The 11894-nt window shown below is 36.7% G+C and overlaps 1 protein-coding gene across 2 annotated transcripts; it reads right to left on the bottom strand.

The window, feature by feature from the left end:
• Positions 1-1923: 1923 nt before the first annotated feature.
• fam76b (family with sequence similarity 76 member B) lies at positions 1924-11416 on the bottom strand. Of its 2 annotated transcripts, none has more exons than XM_015341118.2 (10): positions 11089-11416; positions 9548-9612; positions 8583-8637; positions 8234-8389; positions 6197-6387; positions 5643-5690; positions 5480-5557; positions 4999-5131; positions 4159-4260; positions 1924-3495 (listed from the first exon to the last, which is right to left on the bottom strand). In XM_015341118.2, exons 1-10 carry the CDS (start codon positions 11173-11175, stop codon positions 3406-3408), a joined length of 1005 nt encoding a protein of 334 aa, XP_015196604.1. In that variant the 5' UTR covers positions 11176-11416; the 3' UTR covers positions 1924-3405. The 2 variants fall into 2 exon arrangements, with proteins under 2 accessions (XP_015196604.1, XP_006627901.1); XM_006627838.3 differs by having other exon boundaries at positions 4999-5134; positions 11089-11415.
• Positions 11417-11894: the final 478 nt, after the last annotated feature.

Raw genomic sequence — 11894 nt, forward strand, 5'->3', positions numbered from 1 at the left:
AAATTCAAAGATAAAATGTATCAGAATGCAGAACTGCTTTTAAAATACAAATTTCCTATGTCCAAATTGTAGAATCCAAATTATTTATCAGTTATTACTTTTTGGGTGAAAGAAGATGTCATGTATACAGAATATTAACAATGTGCATACTTGCCACTGCATACCCTTCGGTGTATTCGGAAATTTTCTGTGAGATTTCATTTTACTTTTAAATTCATTTTAAATTTAAAAGTAAAATGAAATCTCACAGAAAATAAATGTAAACAAAAATAAGTGTTTAACAATTTTCAGCCCTTTTTAATACAAATGTGAAACCAAAACCTCTGTTGACACAACAAATACTGTACAATACCTCCCCCTAGGAATGTTGAATGGCCATGACATTATAATAATGTTTTTTTGACAAATTTGTGATGAAACATATGCTCCTGCAAATAATAATAAGTTTACCCACTCCCATCAATAGTAAATATTTGTCTGTGAAGAAAAGACACCTTTGTCTTAAAATAGATGAGGTAAATTCTGTACAATGTGCTATATACAGTATGTGTTGAAGGTATTATAGTGACTAATTGCCTTTCAGTATAACGGTTTAAGCTTTGTTTTTACTTTTCAGAGCTTTTTTAATTCTAATAACAGGCTGAGTGTATTTATATTTTAAACAGGACATTAGTAATGCAGAAATGCATTCCAAAGAATAACAAAATGGCATAATCTGTGGCTGATTCGAAAGAACGTCTGTAGGTATCATATCTAGAGAGAAAAAAACAACTTACAAAGGACTGCAGTACTATACCAAGTTAAAGTAAACAAGCATATTGTACATTAAAATCTCCATCCCTACCCTCATTCTTCAAATCACAAATAATGAAGAATACACAATAAAAAATAGTGTTTGCATACAGTAGCCTTTTTCATAGCTGGACACAGACATCCTATTGGCTTGTTTTCAAAAAGTAGGCTAAAGTTCACATCTGCAACAACATCCCAGTTCTATATTTGCAGAAGCTACATATATAATAGGGGAAGTTGCAAAAACGTAAAATATATAAAGGCAAAGAGCTAGAACTGATCTTTACAACATACTTGTAAGACCACATCTAGAATAGTGTTTTGCTTATGTCGCCAGAACAGAAAAAGGATATTATATCCGTAGGCGTTCAAAGAGAAGAGGAATAACAGCCTGTCTCAGATTTTTTTTACAGTTTAAAACAAAGCAAATTTACAGCAGAGTTGATCCAAGTATGTATATACAGTATATATAAATATAAACAGTATGAACATAGTAATTCCAGGACATGGGGACACAACTGGCAACTTAAAAGCAATTAATTTAGGTTGGAGAATAGAAGGTGTCTGTACACTTGTGGTTGTTTGCATCATGCTTGCCAAAGAGGTTGTTAAGGCCTGGATTCTAGGATGTTTTAAGAAACAAGTTAACAAAATATTAAATATTGATATAACAAGTCTTTCATTTTGGGAACTGTCAATGGTTACATTTATTTTCTGTCTAAATACATACTTTAGTACTCCAGAAAATATCATGTTACCACACAGCAAACCATAAGTATCATAAATCATAAGTATTTGATTGTATGGAAATCCATGATTTCTAACAGCTGAGAATGTACAGAATTCACTTATATATAAAAATGCATATGTATGGATATGCATAGATGTAATTGGTACTGTATATGTATTCATTTCCTGATTTATGTTTAGACTTTGCAAATTTGAGTTTTCTGCCATCTACTGGCACATCCTGGTGTGCTTACACTTCAGGGGTCTACTGTAATGAATAAACTGCTGTAGCTCAACCACTTTTTAACACAAGATACTTCAACTGACTTTACAAAAATTAAGGATTTCAAATCTGCCGACACACATTAAAAGCTAAAGATTACACACCCAGACAAGTTTAAGTGATTTTTCAAGATTTAATATTTTGAAACATTGGGTTTGAAAAAGTACAAAAGTGAAACCGTACATCATGTGCAAGTACAGTTTTCCTTTAAGTCCAGAGCTGTAAAAAGTGAAATACATGTGTCTTTAAAAGCATATTCTAGATATATTAATAGCCTTACATATACTTACTAGAAACCGTACAAGTGACAAGTTTAAAATACACAAAGGCCTTGACTGTCCAAAGTAATTTTACATTTGATTTGAAATCTTTCTAAAAGTACGATACAGTACATGAGAGCACCTAACCCCTCACAGCTGTGTCATGCAATATATGATTTTTTTTCCCACAAGAATGTAAAATGTCACGCCAAACATCCACTGTGCTGTGAGGGACGGGTGGAATTTTTCAAGTTATAAAATCGGTTACAAAAAATTAAAAAAAATAAAAAGCCCATCTTAAAAGAGTTCCAAACTTTTAATTAAAAAAAAAAACTGTTAACAGACACCCGGCCTGAATGATATACAACATCCTCCACTCTCTCCTTTGACAGACATCACTTTGATGCCCACCAATAAGAATACATGAAGGTTTTCTACTACATAGGGCTGGAATTCTGAAGCATGTCCCTGGCTTCATTGCTTCATCAGTGAAGTAGAAGCAAATTATACATTTACACACAGTTCATAGTCACAAATAAGGTGAGATGTTAGCTCTATACTGTATACATGTTCAAATGTGCACTGTCCCGAGGAGAAAGTTTCAAATAATTAGATTTATTAAAAAATAATATTTATGCATTTACACCCACATTTAAAAAATGAAAGTTTCTGCTATTTTAAGATGCAAAATTGGAATAACTTAAAAATGTTGCAGGAAAATGTCCATAATTTGCAATAGTCCTGCAACATACTTTATACATTACCCAGTGCCTCATGAAAAACTGACAGCCTAAATTTTGTTTGCTTGCATTATTGGAGTGATAAGATTCTGAATGTTAAACATTTCTAATATCACAACCGTCAACACGTCTGAAGTCTGTACTTACAAGTCATAATCAAGATAGCTTGCTTGCTCAGAAAAATGCATTTTTTAATCAACCTCACTAAGTCAGATTTTATGTAAGAAACTGAACCTCTGTAATTGTAGATATTTGGATAATCTTTTTTATAAGAGCAGATTGTACAAATCTCTTAGAATGAACAAAAAAACACTTCATACTGGTTCACCAAAATGGAGGCAACTGAACATGAAAACTGTCACAGTCACAATTCAAGTAGTTTTGTTCTTAAAAGCTGGTTTTATTGCCATAGTGTTTTTCTGTCCAGAAAATAAAAGGATTTTTACATTGCCTAAAACTGTCCTATGTGTGCAGGTGTAATAGTCAGATCTTTACTGTGATCCTGAAGGAGGAAGAAAAAAATCAGTTCAATTTCAGGTCTTCACAGTGTTAGAGGGGACAACTTTACACTCTTTTATGTGAGGTCTTTGTATTTTCATATTCAAGGAGACAGCAGTGTGCTCCCAGTCTTCTCAAATTTTTTACCTTTTGAGAGAGCAGCAACTTGTTTAAGCAATTCTCGATTCTTTGCCTGTAATGGAAGTAAAAACAAAAATTGCAAATATTATTGAAAATGTTTTTTTTCTAATTAAGAAGCATATTAAATATTTAATTTTTCAATGCATTTTAAGTGTGTGAGAAGAAGATAGTCTTACTGAAAAGGGGCTAGTGATAGTGAAAACCCTACTTGTCTGCTCTGATCAATTATTTCTACATACCCCTCTGTAAGAGGTTCCAACTTTGTAGCCAGATCTCATCAGATCTCAAAAACTGAGCAAGGCTGGGCCTGGTCAATACAGGCATGGGAAACCCAGGCTGCTGCTGCAAGCTGTGTTTTTGGACCAGTGGATTCAGTACAACACCATGGTCTAGTTGCGTCACTGTTCAGACAAGCCATTAAACTGAGGTCATTCCAGGGTTATTTAATAGCTCATAGCCCTGCTTGTATGGATACTAGCCCTGGTGTTTTGGCTAAATATCATTTTCCCCTTAATTGAACTGCTAAGGCAATTTACTTACTTATCCTCCTGATCTGCTGTCTAGTGGGGCAGAATGGCTCCCATGTGTTACCCATGTGGGTGCTGCACTTCAGAGATGGATGAAGTGGGTGTCTTCTATGTGTATATGGTTTTGGTAAGAAATAGGCTATATAAATGGAATGATTATTAATAGTATTACTATTAGAAATCCCTACCTGCTGCTGTTCCATGGCTTCTTTATGTGCTTTTTCCATGTTGTTCATCTTTGCTCTCATATTAGACTCCTGATACTGAAAATCAGCTTTAAGTTCAGTAAGCTGGGGGAACCAAAACAAATCACTGAGGAAACACCTTATCACAATGATTAAGTAGCTTGTATGGAGACAAATGTCTACACCAATCACGCATAAATCTAGTGCAGAGAAGCATTAAATGAATTGGGTATATAGTGAAAAGTTAAATTGTACAATACATGGGAAAGCTTCCACTTACAATTGTGCCCAATAATGGGCACCCTTTGGTTACAATTTCAGAATGATTTCAAAGGGGGGAAATTATTATTTCCTGTCCTAAAAAGGTCTTACATAGATTAAAGGAACAGAATCAAGCACAAAATACAGAAAGAGTACTTGTTACAAGTATGTAATCACATGAAAGGTGCTGGTAACTGAAGACTACATCAGGGGTAATGCATATGAAACAAAAACAAACACAGAGGGATGAGCTGGAAACTAAGATTATATGCAGTGTGAAAATATCTGCCACATCTTTCTATAAAGAGTCAATGGTATCAGGGAAAAACTGCTTAACAATGTTATTAAAACAATCTTAATAGAATCATTCAAGAAATAGCTGGAAGAGATATTGCATAATTGACTTAGAAACCATAGAAGTAAAGTAGACTAAATGGCCTCGTATATTCTTCAAGACAAATTTAACTTTGAGGCAATATGGCACAATGTGCTTACAAATTTAGCACTGTATTAAAATGCATGTGGTACACCCACAAACTTAACAGTGTTAAAATATTTAGCTAAGAGTAACACGTATTTTACCTTTTTATCCTTTTCCAATATTGTTTGATCTCTTTGTTGTAGTAGTCTTTTCAGGGACATCACTTCCTCCTTCAGCTGGCTGATGAGAATAAAATTATCTGTTCCTCCAGAGTCCAGGGACTGGTTAATGGAACTACTAAAAACAAGTGGGAAGTAAAAAAAAAAGAAATACATAGTCAAAACATTTATTTTCACAATATCACGTTTGACAGAGCTTTATTTGGGAAAAACAGCTGGTTCAAATCCTTTTGCTTGGATGGGTTTTCCCAATTCACAACATGCATCTCTAATTTTTCAAACAGATTTGTTAACAGAATCATGCTTTCTCATAGGACATGTATTTGAACCTCTTGGGAAACTGTCTCTTTTTCACAATAAATCATAGATCTATTCCAAATAAAATATCCAAACAATGAGTGGCAGTTACTAACAAAGCAGGAAATAAATGTGCGCACTGATCTTGGAAATGCAGAAAACAAACCTGTCTCCATTAGATGGCTTTGTTTCTAGTTTTGGTTTCTTCTTTGGAGTTTCATTCTGGATTGAAGATGATTTATGGCTGTGAAAAAAGTAACAAAAGTTAATATTCCCTAGCGTTTGCAGTATAACACTTACTGGATAATTTATATTACAATATTACATACCTCTGTTTCCAAAGTCCCTGGTCCTGCTCTGGGCTGAGGCTGCTCAGTCTAGTACAGGAGCACACAAATTACATTTTTCATGTTTAAGGTGGATGCAGGCACTACAGTACATTTACATCACTTTCTTCTAGACGTTTTTTAACACCCCTGAACCACAAAGTTACATGACACTAACCATGAAAAACATCACCTGCAAGAGGCAATGCAACTGTAAAAACATGGTGTTTTGCAACTAAACTCGTGACATTTTTTTGTTCTGTATGAACACAGCATCACATATTTTTACCATGCATGCCACATAAAAGTGACAAGAGGAAAAAATCCATAAGGTTCTTTTGACTTGTCCTATTTTTGAACACACCATTTCGGACAAACTACAATGTTTTTCGAATTAATTAACTTTTTGGATAGCAGGAGATCTGCAATCGGCATGTTGACGTACAGCAACCGGTTTGTCACAATGAATTGCCCAGTTAGATTTAGTGTCAATCTGTGTACAGGCTGCAGACTGTTTTCAAGCAAGACAATAAGAAAACCTCTAGCTAGCTGCATACTTGTGGGAGCTGCTGTGCCGATGGTGATGGTGGTGGTGATGATGATGGTGTCTGGAATGGTGCTGGTCCTTCTCCGTCAGGGAGGACGAGTTGGAGTGTGAGGAGCTCAGCCCTTTCCTTTGCTCCTTGGTTTTCTGCAGTACACGTCGGTATGACAGGGTGCATAGCCAGCACAGCAGCTTTCCATCCACCTGTAGAACGTATAGTCATGAGTGCAACGCCCTTCAGGGACACCATTAAAGAGAAATCAAGAAATAAATATGTAAGTTGAGAAATGTGGCAAGAAATACAAAAAATGATGACAACAAAAGGTCCTGTCATCTACTGAAATGCCAACACCTGAGCAATATAGTTACAAATCTCAAATGTTCTCCAAACACATCTATGCAAATTAAGTCAGGTTAAACAAAAAAATAATCTTAAATGTACATTTTAAAAGGCAATTTTCTTGTTTAAATCACATACATTTAATCCATAAAACATTTAAGAATGAATACTTTCTGAAACAAAATCATAAGGGTATTGCCAGACATATTCCACACAATAGCAATCCTAATAAGAGCTTCAATATATAATCAAGAAGGAGGTGATGCTCTTTGATCACAGAACCACACGTGTAAAACAGGCTAAAATACCTCTTCTCAATTGCAGCAAATCTTTAGTAAGTATGAAAATAACTGCCTGAAATATATGTGAACTACAGTAGCTTCTAGTCTTTTGCAGATTTCTCTTATGAAAGAATCGATTTAAAACAAAGTCAAGAAAAGACTAAAACACACATTTAGTAAGTTAAGGAACTAATATCCTGATTGGAAAAACTCTACCTAATGCACTATTAACACTCATAACAAACTCAAAACGTACTTTGCTATTTGTCCATTCTGATATTTAAAACCTGAATGTAAAGTATAGAGCTCTGCATGAGAAAAGCAAACCAGCCATTTGTTTACCAGGATGTCTTCTTTTACACCAGATTTTAATAAAGCATATTTGAAGTTATAGGATGGTTAAAATTTAAGAGATTCCAGTGTAATTAAGATCTATCAGCAACAGATGGCACAATCAAATAACAGGCCCTTCCAAGAATCTAAGAAACTCATGATCTTACTCTTTTCATTCAATGGAACATGCCAAAAATAGGCACATATTACTTCTTGTTTAGCAGGATTATCAGGACATTTTTATAATGTACTAATGTGAATATTAACACAAAACATGCCTGAGACTTCAGACCATATTGTGGTTTAAGATAATGCAGAGTACTTATTAACTACATAAGTACATCTAAGAGAAATCTGGGGTGTGTGAAGAGAGGAGAACTTTAAACATATTTCCTGCACAACAATCAAAAACATCCAGCCAAGCTGCCAAAGCTCACCTGAAAGATAATTTTGTGGAGAGGAATTCAATTGAGAAATTACTGGAAACTGGGTCCCTTAGTTTTGACAACATTACCCATTTTCCACCTAGATAAAACAATCTCGTTTGAAGTTGATAACAGAATTTATGGAGCAGAAGATGATCAACTGACAAAACATTCATAAATTACTTCATTACCCTTTATCTAAGTTTAAAAAATTAAGCCGAGGCTGAGATCCCATGGAAACTTGAGTCAATGAAAGTGAATGCACTTTCAAAATAAAAAAAATATTTTAAGAAACCCGAGAAGAAACTATAGTGGACTGAACAAAAGGGAAAATACACAATTATTTTTAAGGGAAAAAAAACAGATTAAAAGATTAAGAATAAAACACATGAGCATAAAAACAAAACATATTAAAAGATGTACACAAAAATGAGGGAGTAAATCTGAAACTACACCACAGCTGTTTCCACCTAAATACACATGGTGAGAAGGAGGCAATGTGAATGAGTTGTGTTGTAATCTGAGATGGAGATTAAGACCACTTCTACTTTAACTGCCAGAACAACATGGACATAAAATGCACTGTTCTCAGTGCATAAGAAAAGGCTGATCTGGTGTTCCAGGACCTGTGAAAGCACAAAGTGTTAAGTAATACCAATCCATTCCAATACCTTTCTCCTGCCTTCCTCTTTGCGATCAAAGGCACACTGCTGCTTGCACTGTTCACATGTCTGTGGAGGGCCATACTTCTTTTCTGAGTTTGTGCAACGTTGACACTTGGTTCCAATGAAGGCTGCAATTATGTTACAGTACTGACAAGGTTTGGGCTGGAACACAAAGAGATTAAAAACAATACACACATGTAGACTGAGAACAACATTGATTAAGGAAATTATTATGAATATAAATACATAAGATGTCCTTTTGTTACTTAATATATAATTTTTCGGGAATTGTGCAGTGTATCAGACAACATTGAAGAGCAGGTTTTTTTTATACTGAATCATCAAAAACACTTACCGTCCCGAACTGTTTCACGTTCTGCGCACACTTTTTACAAATTGTGTTTGTTTTGCTGCAGAAAAAAAAATTAAAATGTACATATACATTACAGCTGCATTTAAATCACAAACATCTGTCAAAGTACAACCAGTAACATATGGTAACGTGCTTACATGCATTGAACAAATATGGAGAGAGGCTGGTTTCAGCCAGGTGTGCAGGATAATCTATAACTCAAAACTAGAATACAAATGGATGCTTCCTGCACTACCACCCCCTCAATTAAAACAAAAGGAATAAAAAGCAGTGACCCTTAGGGGTTCAAAAGTTCAGTCCTGGAGCAAGGTAATCCAGCATGTTTTATAGGCCTCTCTGGAATGGCAGTGCCTTACTAAGAGGACTTCAAATAACTATCAGTTGAACTGGACAGGCAAAAGCCCTGGTAGATTAAAAACTAAATACACTGTGGCCTCCCATTATGGAAGTAGACACCCTGGGTGCAAATGTGTTACTATCTACACTGATTATTGGGAAAACACGTCTTAACTTTTTTACAGCGTAGTACTGAAACACAGCTGTGCCAAAGTTATGGCCTTTGAAAGGAAAAGCATTGAGCATTGAGCACAGCTACACAGTAACTATACACACGCAGTACTGTGCCTGTCTTGTAACATATCTATTGTTTCCTTTTGTACCTGTATGTAATGTAAAACTTTGTACACACCGAGAGGTCCCCAGGACGGGCAACTTTTAAACAAATATTTGTCCTATATCAGTATGTACATTAACCAAATAGTCGTTATGTGAAGTCTCTCTTTCAAGAGCTACTGCAAGAAAAGAGACCTGGTTTTTCTGCTTTTAATTCAAGCCATGCATATTTGTATACCAAAGGTACCTTGCAGAATGCCACATAGGCCCATCCTTAGGAACACTCATGCAAGCAGTAAGAAGAGTAGTGGGTATCTTTTACAACGGTGTCTCACCTCTCCTGCTGAAACTCCGACCTGCAGTAAGTGCATTTCACAATTGGATGTGCTATCCGGCACTCCTACAAATTAACAAACACATATACATTCAAATGGGCAATACAATTATTTCAGTATAGACCTAAATGTTTTACATAGTTCTATACATTTATTTTAGATTAGGCTAGATCAAAGAGTGGCACAGTGGCAGAGTAGTTAGTATTGTTAAATGGTTTCTGGGAAAACTGGCCCTGGTGTGAATGCGTGTGTCTGCCCGGAGATGGCCTTGCGCCCTGTACTTGCCAAAATAGGCCCCAGTTCCCCACTCGACCCTGAATTGGAAGAGAAGGTTAGAAAATGGATGGATGAATAGACCAGATCAGGGGTGTCCAGTCTTGGTCCTGACGGGCTGCGGTGACTTCATGTTTTGAAAGAGCTAGTTAAAGACCTAACGTTAAGAGCTGTTAGAAACTGTTACATTGGTGCTGTTAAAGCCAGCAACCAGCTCATTTACCTTTTTAATTCCAGGACTAGGACTGAACCTCCCTGGACCAGACCAAAGGGTCAATTTCGCAATTGTTGCTTGATTTTTCATTAAAGGGAGAATTACAAAACAGACAATTCGATGCATGTTTCCCCTCATAATAAACATGTTAGCTTGTTTTATGCTCCCCACGCGTTAATTTGTCGAACAAATCTACTTGCAATCCTTCACATGAAACAAATGGTAGAGAACAGTACACGGAAACTCAGTTTAAGCACAAATACTATTCATGATTACCGCACAATTCCTTTTGTGGTCCCCCACAAACGCAGATGCACGTTTAATTTCCCCCGCCGTGAAATTAATAATTAACAATCACAAATTATCACTTAAAATTTAAGATCATCCAGCGGCTTTTCTCCTCCGGTTATCTGGTTAAATAGCGCAGCGTTCGCAGCGCTCTGCAAGGCAGTAGGGTGACTGGAAACATTCTAACTTTATTTTTGATTTTAAGGGCAGTATTTTGCTAGCTCACTCGCAGAGGGGGCATTTGTCCATTACACGAACAGCGACCACCTTCAAGAGATGCATTTTAACCCACGGTTCACGTTTTACCTCGTTAAATAAAAGTTGGGAAAAGTAACCCAATCGCAATTTCCAAGGTTAACCCCCCTCAAAAAAAATGGCTAATCAGCAATGTTTTCGTGAATCTGTTTATGCCGGGGGAAAGCAACCCTAAGACTGGAAAGCAAGGCTCGTTAAAACCTAGTGCATTTTATTCCTGCCTCCGTAAACCATACGTGGGCTCTCTCCTCTTGGCTCATTGTTCGCTGTTCGTGGTACAAGGCCGCCTTTATGGATTCGCTAAATGTCTTGCAAGCATTGCAGAATTACCTACAGTGCACAATTATCTTATATAATCTTGACCATGCCATAATGATGGAAACAACCGCTAGCACAATCGCAGCGGAAACGGAGCTGCCCCTTGCCGTGGTGAACGCAAGTTCTCTTGCACACAAGCGTCAGGAGACACTCGGGTGTTCACGGGGAATGCGGGGACAGAACATTTTCAAACCTTGCACAGCTGTTGTCCTTGCGAAAGCTCTTCAAAGGGGTACCGCTGGTTACACTTCGTACACGCGTACAGGGCCGTAGTAGCCATTCTTAAAGAAACAAAAAGGCAAAAAAAAATGTAGCTAGCTATATATTTTTAAAGGGGAAAAAGTGTTCTAAAAAAATCGCGTCCTCTTTAAAGTTTTTAAAGGCGACAGTTTTACATAGGGATGATTTTTTCTATTACAAATATCCAGTGTACAAAAAAAATAAAGGGAGTTTTATGCTCTTCCCAGCTTTTTCATTTTTTCTTTTTTCTTTTTTTTTGTTTCCGCGGCGTCACTCGGACCGGATGCTACTCACGACTACAAAGGAAGGGCAGCCCAGCCAATCGCCGTCACCCCCCTGTGGGCGGGAATCTAGGTTTTGAATGGCTGCAGCCAATGGGAGCTTGCGGTGGACTCCCCTTTAAAAGACGAGACGCCCTGCTTGCGCGATGGTTTTGTTAGTCATGTAGAGGAGGGGTTTGGGAGGCTTGCTGCTGCTTTTAGGATGAACTTCTCGCGTTCAGTTCGATTTCGGCGCTTCCTCAGTTTAGCATACGAAATAGCAAATAAATGTCTCAGAGGGCAGAGTACCCGGCCGATGGTTTTTAAAATATCCCATGTTAAAAGAAGGCAAGCAATAAGCGTTCTTTCCTGCCACAGTTGCTGATTTTGGTTGGGTCTACGTGGGTCAGGCTTAATCTGGTTGATCAAATTTCTAACCTGGAAAATCAAAATAACTCTTTAGTTCAATAGATTGTCAACCGTATGAAATATTTTTTAC

This window comes from Lepisosteus oculatus, chromosome 5, assembly GCF_040954835.1.
Source record: "Lepisosteus oculatus isolate fLepOcu1 chromosome 5, fLepOcu1.hap2, whole genome shotgun sequence".
In the NCBI taxonomy this organism is placed as follows: Eukaryota; Metazoa; Chordata; class Actinopteri; order Semionotiformes; family Lepisosteidae; genus Lepisosteus; species Lepisosteus oculatus.

Excerpts from the sequence above, each read along its gene's own strand:
- fam76b (XM_006627838.3), bottom strand. The coding sequence starts at position 11,175 with ATGGCTACTACGGCCCTGTACGCGTGTACGAAGTGTAACCAGCGGTAC. Across the intron at positions 6,388-8,233 it reads AAGAGGAAGGCAGGAGAAAG|GTGGATGGAAAGCTGCTGTG; the intron begins GTATTGGAATGG and ends TACGTTCTACAG. Across the intron at positions 5,135-5,479 it reads AAGCCATCTAATGGAGACAG|TAGTTCCATTAACCAGTCCC; the intron begins GTTTGTTTTCTG and ends ACTTGTTTTTAG.